The sequence below is a fragment of the Pteronotus mesoamericanus genome, unplaced genomic scaffold (assembly GCF_021234165.1).
Source record: "Pteronotus mesoamericanus isolate MK-2021 breed Mesoamerican mustached bat unplaced genomic scaffold, CSHL_Meso_final contig_24, whole genome shotgun sequence".
In the NCBI taxonomy this organism is placed as follows: domain Eukaryota; kingdom Metazoa; phylum Chordata; class Mammalia; order Chiroptera; family Mormoopidae; genus Pteronotus; species Pteronotus mesoamericanus.
The window spans coordinates 8,277,955-8,302,276 of record NW_026555100.1 but is presented as its reverse complement, the minus strand read 5'-3'; the positions used below and the strand labels follow the sequence as shown (position 1 = coordinate 8,302,276).

General features: G+C 53.6%; 1 protein-coding gene across 3 annotated transcripts in view; it reads left to right on the top strand.

The window, feature by feature from the left end:
* PALD1 (phosphatase domain containing paladin 1) overlaps positions 1 to 24,322 on the top strand; it is a 65,431-nt gene that overhangs the window by 18,402 nt on the left and 22,707 nt on the right. For 2 of the 3 annotated variants that reach the window (XM_054572663.1, XM_054572662.1), the window contains exons 2-10: positions 14,300 to 14,512; positions 17,068 to 17,170; positions 18,587 to 18,766; positions 19,972 to 20,136; positions 20,963 to 21,123; positions 21,289 to 21,364; positions 22,120 to 22,271; positions 22,583 to 22,682; positions 22,870 to 22,974. In XM_054572663.1, coding sequence (XP_054428638.1) covers positions 14,328 to 14,512; positions 17,068 to 17,170; positions 18,587 to 18,766; positions 19,972 to 20,136; positions 20,963 to 21,123; positions 21,289 to 21,364; positions 22,120 to 22,271; positions 22,583 to 22,682; positions 22,870 to 22,974 — 1,227 coding nt within the window. In that variant the 5' untranslated portion in view covers positions 14,300 to 14,327. The remainder of the gene's footprint in view (positions 1 to 14,299; positions 14,513 to 17,067; positions 17,171 to 18,586; positions 18,767 to 19,971; positions 20,137 to 20,962; positions 21,124 to 21,288; positions 21,365 to 22,119; positions 22,272 to 22,582; positions 22,683 to 22,869; positions 22,975 to 24,322) is intronic. The other variant, XM_054572664.1, reaches the window with a different exon arrangement.

The following is a 24,322-nucleotide window of genomic DNA, read 5'->3' as shown; positions in this document are numbered from 1 at the left end:
GGCTCCCATGACCCTGAAGGTCACCAGCAGGTGGGGCTCCTGCTGGAATGTGGGCCTGTCATTCATCCTATGAGGTCACTTCCTGTCGGGATGAGCCATCCACCTTTCCTGCCACAGCCTTCCTCATGGGGGTTTCAGGGGGATCATGGGTGTGGGGTCTGAGGGAGGCTCCCAGAGGTCAAGTTCAATGGCTTGCCTGCTCTTTACTCTGGGGGCACTGAAGCCCAGGGAGGGCCAGGCACTTCCTGAGATCAGGACCAGGAAGCAGGCCTCCGGGTCACGCTCCAGTTGTGGGAACTCTATGGGCGTCCCCCGGAGGCGCAGGCTGGTGGTTCGAGGACATTGCTCAACCTCCTTGGGCCTCCATTTCTTCTCCTGTGAACCTGGGGGAGCCTGTGTGTCAGAACTTCCCTGAGCACTGTCAGGCCCGGACATCGTGGCCTTGTTTAACCCTCACTCCACTGTAGGGAAACTGAGACATGGAGAAGCTCAGGAGCCAGGCCGGGCCTCTGATGAGGAACAGTGCTGGGGTCTACCCAAGTTTTTCTGAGTCCAACATACTAGTTGCTCCCAGGGGAGGGTGTTAGCTTTCCGTCAGCGGCAACTCAGGAACATCCTCAGTCTTCTGACCTTTTTCCTGTGAGGTCAGGGGTGCTTTGGGGCTCCAAGGTTGATACAGAACCTTACTGTTATCAGAGGCCATGCTATGGAGTTTGTTTTTTTAAATTCTTTTTTTCTGTAAATAGTATAGGTTCATTTTAGGAAAATCAGAGAAAATAAAGATAGGCAGGAAGATTAGAAAACTTATCTGTGATCCCACTTCCCAGTGGTAACCACAGCTCCATTAATATTTTGAGATCTAGCCTTCTCAACATTTTCTCTCTGCGTGTGCGCGCGCATGCGCGTGCACCTTTATACAAGAGTCTTCACTTCTTAATTGGGCAAAACTGAAACACTGTTTGGTGTCTCTCATTTTCTTAAAAAAAAAATTTATTTATTTTTAGAGAGAGGGGAAGGGAGGGAGAAAGTGAGGGAGAGAAACATCGATGTTGAAGAGAAACATCAATCAGTTACCTCTTTCATTCCCCCATCCGGGGACCTGGCCCACAACCCAGGCATGTGCCCTGATGGGGAATAGAACTGGTGACCTTTCAGTTGCGGGGCAATGCCCAGCCCATTGGTCTACACACCAGTTAGGGCTGTTTGGTATCTTAAAAAAAAAAAGCACATACAGTACATATATTTCTATGTCAGCAAATACACTGTTACTCCTTTCTTTTGAAACTTTTAAATTGAAGTTCAACATGTACAGAAGAATAAACACATCACAAGTAGACAGCTTGATGATTGTAGAAAGTGAGCACAGCCTTGGCAGCCTGACCCAGGTCAAGGAACAGAGTTCTTCCAGAACCCCAGACTCTTGTACCCCCGCCTTCCTGTTCCAGATGTGAGTTCTCATCTAACTTTTAACACTATAGGCTACTTTGGCCTGTGTTTGAGTTTTAATCAATGGAATCACAGTATTCTTTTATGTTGACTTCCTTCCCTCCACATTCTGTTAGTGACAGTCATCTGACGTTCCCTGCATTTTAATGACCACAGAGTGACATCCATGATACATTCACTTCGACCACTGTTGCTATGAAGGATGTTTTCAGCCTTTGACTAATATAAATAAAGCTGTACCCAACACCTTTTGGGCCGTATCTTTGATTATCTCCTTTGAAATCAATTGATAGGAGAATTGCTGGGTCAAAGGGTTGTATAATTTTAAGGTATTTAAAAATTATTGCCAAGTCGGTCTCCAGGGAGCTGTGCCGGTTTACGCTGCAATGGTGCTCGGGAGCGGCGGGCCGATGCGTGGCTCCCGTGTCAACACGGTGCTTCTGTCCTGCGGTGCCCGTGTTGCCACGATAGGCGGGGCCCTGCATCTCATCATTTCCAGTGTTTAAATGACAAATTAGGGTGGGCTCTTCTTCTCATATTTATTGGCCATTTGAATTTCTTCTTTATTTTTTTGTTCTACTTTCAAGATGTACTTGTTTTGTCATTTTTTTAAACAAAAGACTATATTGAATATGATATATAATAAAAATGTGTTGAATATATTTTTACCCAGTTTACATTTGACTTTTAACTTTGTGGTTTTTCTGTTTTGTGGTTTTTTGTGTAGTCTGATCTACTGCTAGTTAACTGTTTGTCTTTAGCATTTTGCATTGAAATTTCTTTTCCGCCTCAAGATTATGCCAATATTTACTTATATTTTCCTCTTTCACTTTTGTGGTTTTCTTCATAGCACATTATTGTTCACCTTTCTGCACTTGTTTTGGGAGCATAATGTGATGGGCAGCGTGTAGGTCACGAGCATGTAGTTGGAAGCTCCCAGCCACCTGTGTACCCTTGGGCACGTTACTCAGACTCTCCCTGCCTCAGTGGCTGTACCTGCAAAATGGGAATAATGCTGGTACACAAAACCAAAGGCTTGCCGTGGGGGTTAAATCATAGGTATGTGCAGACGTTTAGTCTTGGGGCTCCTTCCTTTATGCTCTTAAATATTGGAAACCCCAAAGAGCTTTAGTTTATGTGGGTTATATAAACTGACATTTGCCATTTTAGAAATTAAAACTGAATATATTTAAAAACAGATTTATACATTTCTTTTACAAATTACAGTAGAAAACTCATTATGTTAATATAAATACATTTTTTTTCGGAAGAATAATTGTTTTCCAAAACACAAAATATAGCGGGAAGAGTGGCATTGTTTTGCAGTTTTGCAAATTTCTTTAATATCTTGTTTAACAGAAGTCAAATTCTCGTATGTAGTTCTGCTTTCGCTCTGTTGTGATGTGTTGTTTTGATGAAAGTATATGAAGAAAATTCAGTTTCACACAGATAAGTGGTTGAAAAGAAAGAAGTATTTTATTAACCTATAGATATTTTTCTTTGATACTTTATAAAAGTTTGACAGGTGATAATTTTTTTAACTGTACTTATTGCTTCATATTTTTAAGAAACTGATTTTAGAGAGACAGAGAAAAGGAGAGAGACAGAGTAACGCCAACTTGTTGTTCCACTTATTCATGCATTCGTTGGTTGATACTTGTATGTGCCCTGACTAGGAATTGAACCCGCAACCTTGGCGTATCAGGACAGGATGATACTCTAACCGACTGAGCTACCTGGCCAGGTATGACAGGTGATAATTTTTTAAATTTTAACTGAAATACAGAATCTAAAAACATACTGATGAACTTTGCGTATCTTGTTACATTAAAGTCCATTGTACTGTCTTGCACTATGAGTGGACCTTTGACCCAGGCATAACATCAGAGATTGGTCACTGAGTTACACAGATCTTCCAAATGTGGATGCATTTCATTTCATCATATTCAAAAATTGCATATAGGGTGGGGCAAAAGTATGTTTACAATTGTTCTTATGGGAAATAATACAATAATAATAATAATACAAGAATAAACTGTGTTTCATGTACTCACAGCTATAAACCTAATTTTGCCCCTCTCTTCATGTGAACATCACCCGTACCTCTAATTCTTTATGTGCTGGGAAACCATCCAACTCACAGTGGCCGATGCTGTTTTTTCAAAATTTTGATTTTTGCCTTGAAAGCTCAGACTTTATCATTGGCAGCAAATGCTGCCCCTCATTTTCCACGAAGAGGCAGGCTCACCGTGTTCATTTCTGAGAAAACGTCGGCCAGCTCCCCCATTCTGAGTGACCAACCTCCTCTCTTCCATTGGCTGTTCTTTCCAGCAGCGTTGGTGGTGGCGGCTGGGCAGGGCGGCCAGTGCAGCCACAGCTCCGGCTCCCGCCTCCCCCCAGACCCCTGTCGCGCTCCGGTGACCAGCCCACGTGCACTTCCCAGGTCACCGCACAGAACATTAAAAAGATGCACTCAAGGGCTGAGATTTGGTGACATTCATCTGTTGCGTTGCTTCATCAAAGGGCATTCTTAAGTGACACTGGCATATTTTGTCACTGTGAGTGATGACCAGCCCAGTTCAAGGTCAGTGCCGTGCCCCCTGCTGAGCCTCTAGCTGTTTCCCTGTTCTCACAGTGAGAGGCAGTGATGTTTTCTTACTGTCCTGAACAGAGTTTGGACCCTGCAGACCCCTAGAGGTGTAGGGGACCCTCGGGCTCTGGGAGCATGTGCCAGAGCTCTGGGTTAGATGACAGACGAATGGACCTAGCGTGGCGCCTGCGCCCCTCTCTGGGTCTGGGACAGTTTGCCTGCTGCCATTATTTTCCCCTGTCCCTAACAAACCTGAGACAGGCAATGTGGGGAATGGAGAGGTAAGCCATTTGGGGTTAAAAATTCATCCTTTGTGATTTCAAATCCTACTCCAGGTGAATGTGTTTGGTCCTCAAGAATAAATGAGGAGCCCAGGGGGCTTTATAGATGCCCCATTTTTCTTGCCCTCCTGGGACATAAGGAAGATGCGACTCAACAGAAGAGACGCAGGCGTCTCAGCCAGGTGACTCCTGCGTGGGTGCAATCTGCTTCCCAGACAGGGGACCCCTCGGCATCACCCGTCCAGCTTCCTGGCCCAAAAGGGGCCTCATAGCCTTTAGCCTTCATGCCCCTTCCTCATGAACCTTCTCTACTGTGTGGGACTCAGGGGTCAGCGTCCGCCTCCATTTTCTAGGAGGTGGTCAAAACCGGGCTGCATTTATGGAGTGCCTGTTGTGTGCGGGCCGCGGGCTACGGCCTGCCTGTATTGTCTCAGTTATGCTCAGGACATGGATACTTGTAGAGGTGATCTTTGTGGTGATTGTTCTTTAAAAATCTTTTCAGTGTTGTTTACTTAAGTGGCTACTTTCTGCCAAGCACCAGGATGCAGTTGAAGGCCAGCCTCAGCCCCGGCCTGGTGGGCCTTACGGGGGCCACATCGTGGTGGGAGGCGGCTTGGGGCAGGTTGAGGAAGGCTTCCTGGTGTGGCTCGGAGTGAGCTAGGCGGAGGGAGCAGGGCAGGAAGGTGTGGGATGCATGCGCCCTAGGCTGGACTGGCCCCCAAAATTGATCTGCTGCTCGGCTGAAGAAGTAGCGGCTTCTGTTCTGTCCCTGGAGGAAACTGAGTAGGTTGGACCAACAGAGAACTGGCCCAGCCTTGTCCTTTACGGGCTATTTAAAGGATTGCCAAGGACCCCATTTCTGCCTTATGTAGACTGTAGAACGCTCTACCCCCAATGCCCTGGTCTGGTAAGATATACCTCTGCTTTATTATTATTTTCTTACTGTTATTAATTATTGGCCAAGGCCTGTTGAGATGTTGTCTGTTCCAGGGATGGTAAGAAGTTCACCTTGGCTGGAGTTCTGAGCACAAAGGTGGGAGCTGGGGAGCAATAGGCCGGAGAAGGAGGCTGGGCCTCCAAGTCATGGGTTGCCATGCGGTTCCTCTTTGAGTCTGACTGAAGTCTTATGAAGTCTGTCTCCTCTGCTTGGTGTGCTTTGTTCTGTGGAGCCGGAGAGCTCTTCCCGGTCCGGGGCGTCATGGCCCTGGGCGGACGTGCTCAGAGGAGCAGCTAGGCAGGGTGCTGCCGGGAGAGGGGTGGGAGACCCCGACCCCGCTGTCCACGGTCTCTGACTGTGGACAGGTCTCTGACCTACTCTGGACCCCAGTTTTCTCTTCTGTAAAATGAGAGGAACAGATTAGGGGCACAAAGGTGCCTCTGATTCTAAGACATGTGTTGGTGCCTGAGGGTGGTTTACACTCGTGTATGAGAGAGAGAGAGAGAGAGGGAGAGAGAGATGGGAGTTGGGGGACAAGGCCCAGGGCAGGTGGTGGGCTGCTCTGGGCCCCGTGCCCTGGGTACGGACCTGAGGGCTTCATGGACCCCTCATCCCCCAGCTCTCCCCTGGCCTCAGAGTAGGGGACCCTGCAGCTCGGTGACTTCCTCCGTGTTTGTTCTGCAGCTGAGGCAGATGTTTCCTGCAGCTGGCCACTCAGTCTCCTGCCCTATTTTTAGCTCCATTGTTACCCACCCTGGGCATCTGGCTGCCAGGGGTGTGTGAGAGGCTGTGGTCCTGGGAGGGACACTCCTCTCTGGGTCCAGCTTGTTCTCTTCCTTCTACCAGGTCCCGGTGTGAGCGTCCCAGTGTCTTTTAGGAGAGAAAGGGTGGCTTCAGGAGCAATAGGAGAGTGACGGCTAGATGACGCAGCAGGGAGAGCCCAGGTGGCGACACCAGAGGCCCGGTGCTGTGGTTGCATCATATCGTGAACTCTCTGAGCCTCCGTGTTTCTGACCTGCTAAATGGCACAATAGCCTGTGCTTCCGTTTTTCTCAGAGTTGTTCTGGAGCTGCGGAGAGTGAATGTGAAATTCATTTTTCAAAATGACATTCAGAGCCTGCAACTATTGTGGGTTCAACCTTATGGGGGCCCCGGAGGAGCATCAGATCCAAAGCTGGGGGATGAGACATGCTTACGAAACACCAGGCCATGGGCTCAAGGCCAGCGCTGCGTGGGGCGCAGGCTGTGTGCTGGAAGGCTTGGAGAGGGAGGGGGCATTTCTACAAGATGTCGATGGGCGGGGTGAAAGGGCGAGGATGGGGATGGCGTTCCTCCTGGTTGTGGGATCAGGGCGGGCAGAGGCATGCCGGCAGGGAAGGGCTGGATGTGTCCTGGGACACCCAGGCAGTAAGGGCCTTGGACATCTCTGGCCAGTATCTCTGGATGGAGCCGTCCCTCATCGGGGGTTCTGGGCAGGAGACTCTGCAGCCCCTTTCCTGAGGCAGCAGTCAGCACAGCAGCTCTGCTTCTGGCTGTTTCACACGTTGAACTTTCGTAAAAGATTGAGGGGTGATGAGCGTGGGAAAGGGGGCCTTGAATGTTAGGTAAGGGGGTCTAGACTGGAGGCCATAAGGGTGGAAAAGGTCTCCTTGCCATGATGCTTCATGCCCCTGTGACATTGCTGGAGGTAGGAAGTGGGTTTCCAGCATAAGCTCCCACTGGCCCTTTGGGGCACAGTCCCTGGAAGCAGCCTGGAGAGTGTTGGCAGGTCCAGGGCTCTGGGTGGGGTCTCAGGAGACTCTGGGCTTCTCCTGACCTTGAAATAACCAGATGCCCAACTTCTTGGAGTTGAGCAGGTGAGCATGGCTGGGTACTTTTAACCCTGTTCACCGCACGGTCTCCCCGCCGCACCCCGCCCTCCCCTCACCCCTGGTCCCAGGCTGCCTGGAACCGGGTGATGGACAGGAGCTTCAGGCTTTTCCAGGCACAGAATGGCTGCCATTCCAGGGTGGGCTGGCCTCCTCCCTGGGGATTTCTACAGTCCACTCCTCCTGCTCCTCCCTGGAAGAACCCAGCAGGCAGGGTCCCTCCCATCTAGGTGATACCTTTTTGTTTTCCAGGGAGTTACCCTGCTCAGGAAGGCCCCGAGGAAGACGCAGACGGAGAGGTTCCAGATGGAAAGCCTCTGTGTTCTCTGTCTGCCTTTTTGGAGCAGCGGAGGCCACATGTCCTTCTACTGTGTGAAGCAAATTACTCTAGCTGCTTAGAACTTCCTAAATTGCTGCAGCTGACGCAGGGAAAGCTGCCGCGCTACACTGTCTAGCAACTGATGGTGTTCCAGTTGTCACCTGTGTGCATCCCCCATGGGCTCTGGTGGCCGGGGAAGATGTCTCTTGTATTCTCTGAACCCCCGTGGCCCCTACGTGGGCTGAGCTCCCGGGGCCCTGGCGTGGCTCTGCCTGAGTGTGGAACCGCCAGCCCACAGTGCAGCTCGACTTTTGCCAGTGGGGAAGCTTGATATTGTCCTGCAGGAGGGGAAGTCAGTCCTGTCCTGTCGCCACATGGCGTGTGATCACTGAGGGTGAAACCTAAAAATAATGGAGCGCATTAGTCAGGATTAGATTTGGCTGCGAGTAATAAGAAAAGCCAAATAACAGCGGTTTACACAAGATGGAAGTTTATTTCGACATCCTTTCCAAGCCCAGAGCTCTGTGGTCCATGGATTGATTCCTCAGGGAACTTGATCTTTACCATTCCTAGGGCGTGGCTTCGCGTGCTCAGGGCCCACGATGGCTTTGAAACCTCAGTCATCACATCTGCGCTCCAGGCAGCAGGATGGAGGAAGGGAGGAAAGGGATAGGAAGGATTCTGGAACTTGCCATGTGACACGCCACATATGTTCCATTAGCTAGAATTAGCCACAAGGTCCCAGGTAGCTGCAAGGGAGATGGGCAGTGTATTCTTGGCTCTGGGCAGCCAGGAGCTCAGCTAGCAGCCCCTCGTCTGGTTCATTTAATACACAAGGTGGAGAAGGGGGGATGAAGGCATTGCGGGCATTTTGATAGAACCTAAGGGGATGTTCCCAGGCTGAGCAGCTGGGCCAGCCCTTCAGGGACGGCAGAGCCTCGCCCAGGTGGGAGGCCAGTCGTCCTGCCTGGGAATCAGAAAGTCACGTGGCCCAGCAAGAGGTGGGGGCAGAAAGGCTTTTGACGGGTCAGGAATCAGCGCTGTGGCAGTGGTCAGAATAAGGGAGGCGGGACAACCTCTTCTCAGGGGTTCAGAGCATGTGCCCTGTGTCTGGGTTGCTGGCGCTGAGGGAGGGGACAAGCTCGCTCACAGGAGAGTGGCCAGAACAACTGCAGGTGCTGTGACACAAAAGCACAGGCTGCCCCGGGACAAGGGTTAGAGCCGGAGCCCCCTCCCCCATCAGGCCTCCAGAGGCGGGGGAGGGCCCAGGAGCACTGCAGGGGTCCCTCCAGGGGCGCCACCACTTGATTTTTAAGTGCTGGTGGCTAATTAGGGTGGAAAATAACAAAACTGCAAGGCTCAAGCCACTTGCACATGTGGCTCCTTTTGGCCCGTGGATCACAGACTTTCTCCCTCCAGATGAGATGCGTTCTCAGTCTTCAAGGGGGAGAGCAGGGGGACTCTGTGGAAAACCAGCTCTCATTAGACAGCTTAAACTTTTTATTACTTAAGAAATAGTTTTGGTCCCAGTTTTTTAATTTGAAAAATTTCAAGCCTCCGCAAAAGTTGGAAGAAGACTACAACGAACACATGTTCGTCCTCACCACTTGCTAAATTTACTCCATTTGTGTCCCCCGCCTTCAACCATAGGAAGATTACAGATGGCAAGATGCTTCACGTTACACACAGCCTTTGTCTCCTAAGAACAAGAACATTCTCCTTGTACCTACGATATCATCACACCCAAGAAAGTTAACTTGTTTATCCAACATATAGAGTTCATATTCAGATTTTCCCACTTGTCCTCAAAATGTTCATTAAAGCCTTTCTGCCTCCCGAATCTAAGATCCCCTGTAGATGGAGCTTTCTGTCAGGCAGAGCCGACCCACATGGGGAACTCCAGAGGTAGGGGCTTCCCGGGCCGGGAGGCAGGCTCCTCGGTGCTTGAAAGGGCCCCTTTCCTTCCTGAGGATCCCAAACTCCAAGAGCTTTCAGGCCCATGTGTGACAAGTGTCAAGGTCTTTGCTGGCCTTAGAGCGGGGGGAGCTCCTTCTCTGCCCTCCACCTGTCAGGGGGCTACAGGGAGTCTTGTTCACCCCCGACCCGGGGCAGGGCTGGCTGCTCCTGCAGCTCCTTCCAGCTCGGGGGCCCCTCTGCCCTATGACTCGCACCCGCTGCCCGGCCTCCATCTGCTACTGGCTGTGCCGGCGCCCAGTCGCCTTGGCTCCTCCGCTGGCCGGCTAGTCTCTCTGCCCGCCCTTGTCCACTCCCTGCTCCAAGCCCACCTTGAGGTGTCATTTCAGTGTGTGACAACGATGACGTGTCCCTGCCAGAACTCAGACCTCCGCAGGCTCCCCACCGTTTGCAGGCGGAGGCCCTGAACTCAAGGCCACCCCATCGCGGCAGCCCCTGCAGAACATGTGGCAGTATTTCCAAACATTCCTCCACCTTCTGTTTTTAACTCTCAGACTTTTTTTTTAATAGGAAAAAAAAAGCAAGATGTTTCAGAAACACATAATTTAGTAGGTGAAGGTCTCCCGTGATCCTGGGCCCCGGATGGCTTTATTTTTTAAATTGTTCTAATCCTAGTGTTAAAGAGAAGGAGGCTGAGGGGCAGAGGTCGTGAAGGGACAGGTCTGGGTGACCCCTCAGACAAATGACATGTTGGGCTACACAGGTGAAACCTGGGCTCTGCCTTTATTGAACCACGTAGGTCGAGGAAATTCTCATTATTGGTTAGCTGTTGTTTCCGTGGCTGTAAAGGGGGCATCGTTAACCCTGTCTCTCCTCCCTTGAGGGTCGTTGTCAGTAGCTAAGACAGAAAAACCACAAAGACAAAAACCCCACCGGGCTGTTACGAATGGAGTGCTTGTCACGGGAACACGGTTATCAGTGGGCAGAGGGCACTGGGGACAAAAGCGCAGAACAGGGGGCTTTGGCGGTCCGTGTGGGATGCCCGGGGCGGGGAGCTGCGACCTTTGTCCAACTTTGAAACTGTTACAAATAACAACACTTCGTTTTTAACATTCCCAACGTAATTGTGTTCATGGTAGGAAACTTAGAAGCGATAGGTAAGCAAAAAAGAAAAATACCACGCTCAGTCCCCCATCAGGAATAAATGCCCAAGTGTTTGAACATCCTTCCCGTCTTTTGTGCCTGCTTGTTGAGTGGCGTCCTTGGTCCTATCAGCAAGGAACCAGGCGTGGTGCGGAGGCACAGTGATGGAGGCGGTTTGTTTGATCAGCAGTTATGCGTCCAGCTCGTCCTCTAAGCCAGGCTGCTGACAGCCGGGAAGGACCTAGGACGGCCCCTGCCAGGAGCAGCATGCAGTGCAAGGAGTGTCCCATTTTGTGATGCTGACAGTGGGCTCTGGAGCTGAGAGGTGGGGTGGGTGTGTCATCAGGGAGGGCTTCCTGGAGGAGCCGGGCTTTAACCTCCAAGAAAGGGTAGAATGTGGGAGGGTTAGGGAGAAGGGCAGGCCAGGTGAGGGAAGTGTGAGGCGGGAGCAGCTTTCCTGACCCTGCCTCGTGGAGGCTGAGACCTGCTCCTCGGTGCAGGGCACTCACTTGCTCTCTGAGTCCTGAAAGCTGTGGATGCCCTGCAGTTGGCCATCTGCCCATCTCTTATTTCCTGAGCATCTACTGGGCCCCAGGTGCTGCTCTGATGCTGGGGTCATGCACGGACAAGTCAGACACCGTCTTGCTATTCGAAAGTCAGGGAGACTGGTACTATACACAGTATAATCCGGCCAGTGACTTGATTAAGAAAGAATGGGGCTCCGAGGCTGGAGAAGGACTGTGGGGGTGGAGTGGGCGGACCACGGCACCACTTACATCACCCCCGGTCTGTGGGCAGGGGACCCGGCGCTCAGGATTGCTGTGGTTTGAAAGGAATGATGAGCGCAAGCCACATTCCAGATGCCTGCACAACTGAGGTGCGATGTGAAACATCTAAGGGCTCTGGGGCGACCCCACCCTGAGATCAGCATTGTGATGGGGTGGCCTTCACTGTGATTGAAGGGAATGCGCGCTTTTAGTTAGAAGGCAGGAAAAGAACGGCGTGATTGTTTACACGCCATCCGGTTTCATGAGACGCCTTAGTCTGGTCTCATCCAAAGCCACCCTCCCCACTCTCCCCGCAGTGGAGGCGGGAGCACTAGGGATCCCCACACCCTCACCCTTGCCGACCACTGCCTGGGAGTGGACGGCAGTGGCGTGACCACTAGAACTGCCCACCTTAGGAGCCAGGTCCCTTTGAAACTAAAAGGGGCTTTCAGACCATCCCATGCCTCACGAAGGCCCAGCGAGTGGAAGGAGGTCGCCCAAGGCCCCGCAGCCTGTGGCCAGCAGGGCGAAGGCCCCTGTGCCTGGAGGACTCACTCTGGGCGGCTGAGGGAAGTTCCAGGGAGAGAGTTGCAGAGTGCGAAGCCTGGGAATCTCAGGGTGTCACCGTCCTGGAGACATTTTGGAGGCGGGTCAGCTTTCAAAGGGTACTGTTCTTCTCCCACCTCTGTGGGCTGCAGCTGTGCACATCTGTATTGTCCCCGGGCTGCCTTTGCAGGCACTGGCTGGGGGCTCTCATTGCCTGTGGAGCCGGTGAGAGATCAGGTGGCTGCAGCGGGAGCGCTGGGAGCCGCGGGGGGCGGGGAGAAGGGACGGAGGTGTCCAGCCCAGCCCAGACCAATGAGAGCAGGGCCTGGCCTGGGCCTGGCAGCCGTAGCCAGCTGTTGCCTCTGTTCGTCATGCCCTGCTTCTGGACGGCCACCTGTGTTCTTGGAAGGGGCTGTTCCCACCCATGCCTGCTTGGCCCAGACTATCGAGAGGGGTCTGGGAAAGTTGGGTGAACTCTGCTGGGGGCCTGCCACGCAGGCAAAGCGGAGAGAACTGGAGAGAAGTTTAGGGCTCTGCTGTAGGCCCGCTGGGGGTCCACGTGAGCCCTCACCCTTTGAGCTGCCTGCCTTTCTGTTTCGGAACAGAGACTCCTTCCCTCCACGCTTGACACCCCGTCCCAAAAAGGAAAGAGAGAGAAATTGGACCGGGTGTGGAGAGTCACGATGGGGCTCTTATAAACACAGGTGTGTGTGTTAACAAAGCTGTCATGCAGCTCCTGGGAGTTTTCAAGTACGGCAAGGCTGGGCAGGGAGCCCTTCCCACGCCGGAGAGGGAGAAAAACGGGCGGTGGTTTGGGACGGTTCTGGGAGGGGCAGCGTGAGGCTAGTCATTCTGTCTAGGCGGCTCTGGGGAGAGGAGCATGAGCACACAGCCATGGGGAGGCCTGGGCAGCCCCCCGCGGGAGATCGGGAGCTCTGACTCAGGGGCTGCGGGAGAGAGGGCACAGTGAGCTCAGCCTTCACGCTGAGCTGCAGAGCCCCTGGTCCACCATCCATGTTCTGAGGTGCTGCTGCTGGTTATGAGAGGGCTGGGGGTAGAGGGCAGGGGCATGTGGGTGGCCGGAGCTGCTCGTGCCCAGCCAGTGGCAGCTGGGGGACTTGTCATGTTCTAAGGACTATGTTGTCCCTGTGTTTCTGCAGGGTCGACCCATGTCAGGGTGCAGGTAGGGTTGGGGTGGGCAGGGCAGGTAGGCCCCTCCTTCTCCTGATCCTGGACCATTAATGACATGGGGGGCCAGCGCCGCTGGGCTCTGAGAGTTCCGTCTCCTGTGCCTGCGCCCCAGAGCCAGCCCTCCCCACACAGCCTCCAGCAGCTCTTCCCAGGTCTTGCAGCCCGCTTCCCCAGCCGTTCTCTTATTTGTTTTAAATAAGCGTTAACTTTATTACCCAGTGTTCAGAGGAGACAAATCACAAAAATGCAGAGAAGCAAAAAGGAGAAAAAAAAAGTTACCTGTAATTTCATCACTTGGTGATAACTCATGTTGGCATCTTGGAGTGTATCCTTCCAGACTTTTCTCCTGGTACACTTTATGAATTCAGTTGGGATTATAGCTTAAACTTGCAGCCTCCTCCTTTCAGTCCTACTTCTGAGATGTCTTTCCACATCTGTCAATGTGATATTTTTATTATCCATTTAACATTCCATCTTAGAGATGTCCTGTAATTTATTCAACAAGTGCCCTGGTGAAGGATGGAGGTTGTTTCCAGTGTTTTGTTACATAAGCAACACCACCTTTGTAGCCCACTTTTTGCACGCATCCTTACGTGCTTCTCTAGGAGGGAGCTCTCCACGCGGAAGCTTCTTGTGGGTCGCAAGCTTTGCCTGTTGATGTTGTTGAGGTTTGCGATGTTGAGGTTGAGGTTGAGGTTCATCATGCTGATGCTGGTGACGTTGAGGTTGGTGGTGATGATGTGGATGATGCTGATGTTGAGTTCAGGGCCTGTAGCTTTCATTGGACCCTTGATCGGCTGTGAGCTCACCCTGCCTGGACTTCCCTGGCCTTGTTTTGTGACATTCATGGCTAGAGTGTCCTCTGCATTCTGTTCCCATCCACATCCCTAACATCTAGGCCTGACTTCCTTCTGCATCTGCCCCTGGTTCTCCCTCAGCTCTTCTACTTCTAGCCTGGAAGGTGTGGCCTCCAGGTGGCCTGATCTAGTCATCTAGGGCCCTCGGTCTACACCTGGTGTGGAAAGTTAGCCCTTTCCTCTCATTTGCACCAGAGGAGTGTAAACTCTAATGGGCCATGGCTCTGTACTTATATCTCTCTCTGTCCATAATACCCAAAATGCCAGCAGTGGGCTGGGCACACAGTAGACCCTCAGTGTCCATGTGGTAGGCAGTACCCCTGCTCTCTGGGCCTCAGACTTTGGTCTGTACCTACGGTGGAGGTGAGGGGTGGGCTGGGTGTCTTCAACCCTGGCTTTTCCTACCTGCTCTTTGACCGTACACCCTCTCAACCCCACAGGTCTTGGGTCTGAGATTGCCGGCTGACTATGGGTACAACAGCCAGCACAGCTCAGCAGACGGTCTCGGCCAGTGCCCCCTTCGAGGGCCTCCAGAGCAGCAGCACGATGGACGGGCGGCACTCACTCAGCGTCCACTCCTTCCAGACCACGGGCGTGCACAACAGCAAGGCCAAGTCCATCATTCCCAACAAGGTGGCTCCTGTCGTGATCACGTGAGTGCCAGGGGGAGCTTATGATGTCCCTGGAAGACATGGCTGTGGAGGCAGCCTGGAGGGCTGGTGGCACCATAGGACTTGATATCTAGATGCGGATGTCGAGGCCCAGAGCGTTTAGGCAGTTTATCTGGAGACACACAATACGCAGGTGGCAGAGACTGTCGTGGGTCTCTAGCTTACGTGACTTAGTATGTTCACAGGGTCAGGGAGTGTGGAGAGGGAGGACTGGCTGGCGGCACACTCTTTAGAAAATAATTTTTGGCTGAACATTTTCAAAGGACGTGTATATATTTAGATGCATCAGGTTGAGATTTTTTCCCCCCCTGCAACCATCAATTATGGTTGGAAATTGAGGTTAACACGAGGCCATTAAAGGGCCGTGGGCTGAAAAAGCTGGAAGCTGTTGGTCGACTGTCCTAATTAGGTTCTTCAGGGACATTTCTGGAGGAGGCTGAGGGTTGTTCCAATACCATATTTTGAGAGAGACTTGAGTGTCCAGAGGAAGTGGGTCAGGAAGGGGCCCTGAAACCCTGTCTGCCCCTCGGGGCACAAGGAAAGAGTGGGTGCTGGGGAGCCCTGAGGCCTGGGAGACAGAGGGGGCGTTGGATCTGTGTCCTGGGGAGTCGGCAAGCCTTGTCTTCCACTGAATCTGCCCACCGTGCTCCCCTGCCTGTGGGCCCCCGCAGGACGCAGGAAGTAGGACGTGGTGAGCTACGAATTAAATATATTCCACACATGGAAGCTTGGCAGAGACCTAGCAGATGGGCCTTCTGTGTAAGGAAACCTGAGGGTGGGAATGATAAATTTGGCCTGTTGGCTTTGGGGCCTGATAGGAAAATTATAATCCTAATACGTTACTGTATTCATGGTGAGGGGAGGAAAAGAGATGTTATATAAAAAAGACCTGATATATAGTCCCTCTACTAGAGACGACAAAACTAGGTTTGAACCCTGAGGGAAGTGTTGGAGGCCTATGTCCGGGTCTTGCTCCATGACCTTGGGCACATCCTGTTTCTTCCCGGGACCTCAGTTTCCTTACCAGGATATGTGAACATGATGTTCAAAATATCTAATCAAGTGGCGTGGCTCGGAACAGTCACCGGCCGCTATAAAAATCCACTGTGAGGGGTACATGCGTGCCTCCTGGAGCCAGCCGTGGGCGCGGTTCTCCTTGCACTGCAGCAGGTTTGAGGGGGAAGGGACCTTACATGTCCTCTAATTCAGGGGGCAGCAAACTGTTACTATATCTTGCCGGCTAAATCTAGCCCAGCATCTGTTTTTATAAGTAAAGTTTCCTTGGAACACTGCCATTCTCATGCATTAATATATTGTCTATGGATGCCTGACACTTCAGCTGCAGAGGCGAGTCGCTGACACAGAGACTTTGTATGGCCCACAGAGTCTAAAATACTTTCTAGTCCTTGATATAAAAGGTTTGCTGACGCCTGACCTAATAGTACCTTCTGAATCAGACGTGAAATCTGACTTAGATACACAGTTTGAGGAGGCAGAGGTTTGCCCACCATGGGCCCCGTGGTGAGGCGGAGGCAGAGCTGCAGCAGGAACCCACTGCTCTTCCAGTGCTCCCTGCTCCACCCACTTGGGGGCTGTGTCTTCTTCATTGTTATAATCAATCAAGAAGCTTTTTGTGTCTTGAGGGCACAGACCTCATTTAGCATCTGCAGAAACCTGGATTTGTGCCGACGGGGGGGGGGGTTTGAAATGGCCCTCTGGAGGTAGAACTACCACTAGTAATAATAATTTTATTAATAAGTGCTCACTGTGCCCAAGGCACTGGGCTAAGCAGTTATATTCATGAACGTGTTGATTTCTCACAGCAGCCCTAGGAAGTGGGAATCACTAGAAACGGAGCTACAGAGAGTGAGTGACTCCAAAGTCACGGAGTTACAAGCAGCAGAGGTGCATTAATGCCCAGGCTGCGTGGCCCCACAGCCTGTGTGCTGAACCACCTCACTGTGTGGGATTGTCAGTGTGGAGGTTGTTTCTGAGACAGTTTGATGGAGAGGAATCATCCAGGGCCAAAGTAACTCTGCAACAAAAGGTGTTCTTCAAGACAGAAGCTTCTCTCACATAGAAATCCAGGAGAGGCACCAGGCTCCATGATCGTCCAGGCTCCTCCTCTCTTGTTACCGTGCCGTCATCAACATCTGCTTCCTATCATCACTTCTGGATGCTAGCCAGGGAGGAGGAGAGAAAAGTAGAAGGCACATACCTTCCCTTTAAGGGAATGGCCCAGAAGTTGTACATATCACTGCTCCTCACATCCCATTGGCCAGAACTTAATCACATGACCACACTAGCTGCAAGAGAGGCTGGGAAATGTTGTCTTCATGTGGATGGCCCAGTCCCCATTCCAGGGTTCTTTTGCTGACAAAGAGGAGAGTGGATATTGTGGTATAATGGACCCCTTCTGCCACAAAGGGGCAACGACTTGGGTGGGGCTTGGGTGGCCCTGCTGTGAGGTCTGGTGAGGATGGAGTGGACCCTGGCTTTGGAGGTTGCCTGACTTGGTCTCCATCTGCCCCTGGCAGGTACAACTGCAAGGAGGAGTTCCAGATCCACGATGAGTTGCTCAAGCCCCATTATACCCTGGGCCGGCTCTCGGATGCCACCCCTGAGCACTACCTGGTGCAGGTGAGGGCGAGCCCTGCCCTTCCCTCTCCCAGCCTCTCCCCGCCCCTCCTGTCCTCCTTCCTCATAGGTTTCCTTCCTAATTTTTTCTTCTTTCCCCACTGTTCCCCTTCTCTGTTTTCACTGCCTCATCCCACCCGCTGGGGTCCGAATCCCATTTCCCCTCACCCCCTGGTTTTCTGGGGCCCATTCCTCCTGCCCAGTGGAGCGCCTGCTCCTCTCTCTCCATCCTCCCCTTGGCTGACCCCAGCATGCCCTACCCCGTCCCTCGGAGCACCAGGGAGAATGTAGATGAGGACAGAAGGCCCCAGGTCCCAGTCTGCTTCCCCAGGCTGGGGATCTCCCTCCCCTTCTCTTCTGAAGCTTCAGAACTTCTCTAGCTTAGCTGGTTTTTTCTTTTCTTTACTCTCTTCTCTTCTTTCCTCCCTCCCTCCCTTCCTCCTTCCCTCCCTCCATCCCTTCCTCCTTCCCTCCCTCCCTCCCTTCCTTCCTTCCCTCCCTCCTTCCTTCTTCCTTCCTTCCTTCCTTCCTTCCTTCCCTCCACCCTAAATACCCCCTAGAAAGTAAAGTACATGAGGACAGATGATTTTTCATCTCTCATTCACTGCTGTAGCCCCATTCCTCAGAGCTATGCTTGGGCATGATACAGGTCCTCAGTAAACAGTCAATGAATGAGTGACTGAATGAAGAATTATGACAATTAAGCTGTATTTGCTGAAAGAATAGCTGAGATTTCTGGCATCTGGAAGAACGGGTCCCACCAATCTGTCAGTAATGTAGGCGCAGTCAGGGAGGCGGATGAGGTGACTTCAGGGTTCCTTTGTGCCCAGGAATGAACTCTTCTAGTTCTCCCTGCTCGTCCCTGGTCTCCAAGTACCATTTTCCTCTTTTCTCTATAGTCATGGCATCTTTTCACCCCAGTTGGGGAGGGGAGAGACCTGCCCATCCTCTAAACTGCGGGACCCCAGGAAGGGGCCCATACAGTCTTCCTCTAGCTGATTCCTGCTGCCCCAGTGGTGACTCCCTACTCCGGCCCCTTCTCCATATCCTTCCTCCCCGGGAGCCGCGGACCCACCCTAGAGCCAGCTCTGGTTTCCCGCCCTGCAGTGCTTCTGCCTGCTCTCCTCCCTCAGGGCCTGGTGTGGATGACAACACCTACATGAAGCATCCTCCGTTTCCCACTCAGAAGGGGTTGTCTTGTCTTTCCTCTCACTCTGTGATCCCCTTCCTGGGATCACAGGTGGTCATGTATTTTGTCTTTTCTTCCTGGGAGGCTGCAGACAACTTGAGGACCATGTCCCCTACCCCGGTTCCCTGATCCCCATCTCCTGGGGCCAGGGACAGAGCCCTGACTGTAGAAGATTCCCCTGAGTCATCTCAGTGACCCCCCCTCCCCCCCCGTGGCTCTCCCACTGCCAGGGGCGCTACTTCTTGGTGCGGGATGTTGCTGAGAAGATGGACCTGCTGGGCACTCTGCGGAGCTGTGGAGCCCCCAACTTCCGCCAAGTGCGGGGCGGGCTCACCGTGTTTGGCATGGGACAGCCCAGCCTCTCGGGGTTCAGGCAGGTCCTTCAGAAACTCCAGAAGGATGGACACAAGGTAAGCACGGTCACTTCTCAGGCTGGGGCTGGCCCCCAAAACTGGAGAAAAGGGCTCCCAGAAGTGGCAACTTCAGAGGCTTTGAAGGGTCCTTGGCCGCAAGATCGGGAGGGCGGCCGGTGACCTTGACCAAGCCCTGCCAGGCCTTGAATACCATGATGGTTTTTGTGGTCAGCATGGTTGGAAATTCCAGGCAACTGTCATTGCATTGTCCTGTGTGGACAGGGGAGGTTCGAGGTTAGAAGTCCTTCACACACCCTATCCCCGGAACCTCAGAGGAAGTGAGGAGGGCAACAGGGTGACAAGGGGGCCAAGTCACAACGAGAGAGCTGCTGGGTGACAATCATAGCTAGGCTTTATAGCCTCACCTCGACCCTGTGAGGGGGGCAGTTAGCCTCCCATTTTATAGAGGAGGAAATCAAGATCCAGAGCGGGTAAGTGACTTAGCTCATGAGTGGCATCCCAGAACCCAAACCCAGACATCTGCATTCTAAGTGCCGGCTTTTAGTGACTCTCTCTCCCCTGCCTGCCTTCGAGGTGGGATTTTGTCTGCAGGACAGAGGCTGAGGGTCCACGGTGATTTCAGGTTCATCGTGGGCTCCCTGTAAGCACACAAATCAGACCTTTGACCTGGGGTTAAGATGGAGTGTCTTTGAGTGACCCAGAGGGACGGGTGTTAGCTGTGGGCGGAGCCCATCTCCCCAGCTAGACTGCCGGTTCCTCCAGGGTGGGGTCTGCCCACACTCCTCCCTCTGCCTGTACGACGCACAGTGAATGAATGGTTGCATTGTGGTCATGGGAATTCATTTCTAATGAATGTTATCGAGCACTCGATTTATCCAGGGCTCTGTGCTAGAAATTGTGGAGACATGAAAATGACCAGGATATGATTCTACCTGTGAGGAACCTGTAATCCACTAAAGGGGAAAAGAGGGATTCATGGGTAGCGTTACTACAAAGCGGGGGTTATGAGGTTCAGATGAAGGACTATTGGCCCTGAGAGGAGAGAGGGTCCGGAGCAGGCGGCATGTGGTCGGCACGTGGATTCTGGGGCAGGATTCAGGTCTCAGGGACAGGGCAGGGTGATGAGCCCTTGAGGAGGGGGAACAGCCTGCTCCGAGGCCAGGCCGCGGGTCGGGGGCGGCGGATCAGGAGCACGTGCTCCGCAGTGGCGATCAGGTCCTTCCTCCTCGGGCTCCTGGCAGGAGTGCGTCATCTTCTGCGTGCGCGAGGAGCCCGTGCTGTTTCTGCGAGCCGATGAGGACTTTGTGTCGTACACACCTCGAGACAAGCAGAGTCTTCATGAGAACCTCCGGGGCCTTGGACCTGGGGTCCAGGCCGAGAGCTTGGAGCTGGCCATCCGAAAAGAGGTGCGGGCCCCTGGGGTGGGTGGGGTGTCCTCCTCTCCGGTAGGCCTCGGGCACCTGAGTTAAGACCCCAGCCCGCGGCTCAGCTTTGCTGTCACGGGCCCGTACTCGTCCGCTTTCCTGCCCTGCGTGGGCCACTGGCTGGTTACAAGGCCAGCTCACAGGCAGCCAGCGGAGGGACTTCCTGTTCCCAGCTCTGTTTGCCTCTGCCCCTTTCCCACCCTGCTTTTCTCCTCACAGTCAGCATCTTTATGTAGAAAGAGGTCTGGGGCAGTGCAAGGAGCACTAGACTAAGCGTGTAAGACTGAAGTTCAGCCCCCTGTGAAGCTGGCGTGAGTCACGTCTCCTGTGGGCTTCTGTTGGTTTCTCAAGTTCCTCTCTCTTCCCTCTGTACAAGATTTGTCAAGGTCTCTGAGACTGTTGACACACCATGGAGGTGTGTAAATAACAGGGGTCACAGTGTCTCCTGGGACTCCCACGGGCAGGAACCTAGGCCGCACTGGCCCCTCGTCGTCTCCCCGTCTCCCTCTCCGGCCTCCTCTCTGGCTCCCTGCTGACCGAGTCTTGCCCCTTTCTTCAGCCTGGTGGCTTAGCTTGCTGCCCACTGGGCAGAGCCCTTCCGACCTGACCCCAGGGCATAGGTAGCTGCCGTTAGGACACCCAGGTTGCAGACCGCACCCCTGGCCATGTAGCTCCCCCGCGCCCCGGGTTGGGGAAAGCAACCTGCCCGTGGCCTCGGTGTGGCCCAGTCGCTGCAGGGCGCAGGCAGGAAGGCCGGGAGGGGCCTGAAGGTCTTCCATGGCCGTCTGGCCCCCACACCTCCTTGTAGATCCACGACTTTGCCCAGCTGAGCGAGAACACATACCACGTGTACCACAACATCGAGGACCTGCAGGGGGAGCCCCACACTGTGGCCATTCGGGGCGAGGATGATGTACACGTGACTGAAGGGGTATACAAGCGGCCCCTTTTCCTGCAGCCCACCTACAGGTACCGAGGGCCAGTCCTGTGCAGGACCCCAGGGTGCTGGGCATGGCGGTCTCTGGGCCTGCTCCAGCGGTGGCCTCAGTCTCACCAGCTGTCGGTGGGGCGAGGGGTGGAGGGGTGCCCAGGGTGTGTGGCCTGGCTGATGCGCTGCTCCCAATCACCTGGCAGGTACCACCGCCTGCCCCTGCCGGAGCAGGGGGCCCCCCTGGAAACCCAGTTTGATGCCTTTGTCAATGTCATCCGGGTAAGTGGGGGGAGGGTGCTGCCAGGGCCTGGAGGGTGGGTCTGTGTATAGGCCCCGACTCCATGGAGATGCTCCCGTGGGTTTGGCCTCTGGGTTTCCTCAGAATAAGTCCTCACTCTGGGTTGTGTATGGTGCCGAGTATGTTGGGGATGTGTGTGTGTGTATGTGGGGGGGAGTGGTTTGTGTGTGTCTGTGTCCGTTTGGGGCGTGTAGTCATACATTCCCTAATGACAGAGCCCAGCGCTGGCCATCTGGAGGGCTGGACTTTGGCTGTGACTAGGCTGCTAACTTGTGGTGGGACCTTAGACAAACCTGACCTCTCTAGACCTCAAGTTCCTCATTTCTTTACTGGAGCTAAAATTTTTTTACCCTCTAGACTCTTCTACTGTCCCTTCCTGAGTCCTGGTGGTGGTTCTCTCTTTGCCCCTTCAGGAGGTCATTTATTTAAGTCGCATCTCACAGGGGTATTAGACATGGCCTTATCTCCTCTGAGTAGTTCTCACTTCCAGAGCCAGTGCCTTGGTCTCCCCCAGGGTCCGGGGAGGAGCCAGGGCCTGTGCTCCTGGGGCAGGTGGAGCAGATGGGGCTGTGGGTTTTGGCAAAAAAGGCTGAGCTGCCTGTCTGGCCCCACCTTGCTGCAGACTGTGGGGTGCGTTGCGGGTGGGCCTGTGTCGTGACCCCACTACCCCAACTTGCTCCTCAGCTGAGGGGTTTCTGGGTCATGCTGTTACCTGATATCCATGGTCCTTCCCCAGGAGACCCCCAGCCTGCTGCTGCTTCGAGATGCCCATGGGCCTCCCCCTGCGCTCCTCTTCAGCTGCCAGACGGGTGTGGGCAGGACCAACCTGGGCATGGCCCTGGGCACCCTTCTCCTGTTTCACCATAGCGGGACTGCCTCCAGGCCGGAGTGAGTGCTGTGGGGCCGGTGCCCCATGCAACTGCCCCACTATGCCAGGGACACATCGGGAGCTCAGAGCCAGAGCTGGAAACTGGGCATCTGGGAGTTCATTTCCCGGCTTACCCTAGACTTGCAGGGTGACCTGGAGAAAGTCACTTGACCTTTCTGGGGGAAAATGTCCCTTGTTTCTGCCAACCTGATTTGAAAGGCAGACTTGGAGCCTGTAACCGGGTGCCTCTCAGTGGCCGTATAAATGGGAGACTGTCAATGGCAGGGCCACCCGGTAGCGCTGATTATGCTCCTGCCCCCTTCCTTGTCAGGGCTGTCCCTGTGAAGAGCAAGCCGCTGCCCATGGAGCAGCTCCAGGTGGTCCAGAGCTTTCTCCACGTGGTGCCCCAGGGAAGGAAGATGGTGGAGGAGGTGAGCCAGGGGCTGGGCAAGGCGCTGTGGCCCTCCCTCCCCGCACCGTGGTGGCTCTTCCTCCCCGACAAGCCCTGCTCTCATTCTTGGCCAATCATTCTCTTTACCTCCTTCTCTTGTCTTCTATCTCCCACCATCTTTCCTCCCTCCCTGCCGCTGTCCCCTCGTCCCTGGTCCCTGGCACCAGGTGGACAGAGCCATCACTGCCTGTGCTGAGTTGCACGACCTCAAGGAAGTGGTGTTGGAAAACCAGAGGAAGCTGGCACGTGTGCGGCCGGAGAGCCCAGCCCAGGTGAGGCCCGGAGAGCTCCTGCCTTTGCGTGAACCTGCAGCCTCGTTTTGTTAGGCCTGTTGACTGGCTTCTTTCAGACTGACTTTTCCTGGTGGCTTCTTCTCCCATTTAGAAGAGTGGTTTTCAGAGGAAGGGGACATAGGGGAGGTGGATGTGCAGGAAGGACGGACGAGGAAGGGGGGAAGTTTACTTTCCCTCACCAGGCCCCCTTGCTGCAGAATAAACAGGATGGAGGAAGGAGCTGCCGGCGGGGTGCTGGGGGACTCCGGATCCAGACACTTCCCACACTGCTCATGGCTCCCCCACAGATAAAAGCGCGGCGTTTCTTTGGGCAGGCCGGGGATTGGCCTGGCCGCTGCTTTTGGAAGCGTGATGGGCTCTGGGCTGTCTCTGCAGGCCTGTCCCCACTCCGGGGAGAGGACGCAGGCTTGGCAGTGTTTGCAAACAGTGCATGGAAAGAATCTGAAGCCTGCAGAACCTTTTTCTTTTTTAACACTTTAAAACCATCTTTTAAAAGCAGTGTTACATGACAGAAAATTGAGACATTGGAGAACAATTACTCCTAATCCCAGCATAGCCTCTGTGAGCATTTGGGGCCGGCTTCCTTCACTTCTCACATGCATGATGTTCTTGTGTAGGTTGCCCCAGCATGTGGTGCGCGTCCTGCTTATTTTGTTTGGCTTTTCCCCCTGTTCATACCTGGCTGTCGTCACGGAGGATTTTCCTGGCCGTGTAACTTAAGGTTGCGGCCTGGTTTGGCCATCATGGGCCTGATGGGTTGAGGGCATGACTGCCTAGGATCCGACCCCGGCTCTGCCCCACACAGGGGACTGGGGGTGGGCAGCTGCTGGATGGCCCCGTGCCTCAAGGTTCCCCACTCGCAACACGGGGCCGCTGATGATAATGACCCCGGAGGGTTGTTGTAGGTTGGACAGGACCCATGAAGTGCCAAAAACGGGGCCTGACACAGAGCAGGTGTTCCTGGCATGCCACCTGCCATGATTTATTAATAGGCCCCCTTCCTGTCAGACAGTTGAGTCACTTGCAGTTCCTTCTGAGCGTAAACACTTTTGCGTCAAACAGCTTCATGAAAATGAGGCTTTCATGAATTTAGGAATTTTTCCCATAGTCTAGATTAGGGGCCGGCCCACGGCGGCCCAGGGGCCAGAACCAGACGCCACCTGCTTTTGTAAGTTTTATCGGGACATGGTCTCGCCTATTCATTATGCGCGGTCTCTGGCTCTCTTGTGCTGCAGTGGCAGAGCTGAAACAGACGCTGTGCAGCCCACAAACCTAGAATACTTACTGTTTGGCCTTTTATAGAAATAAAAGTTTGCTGACCTCTGCC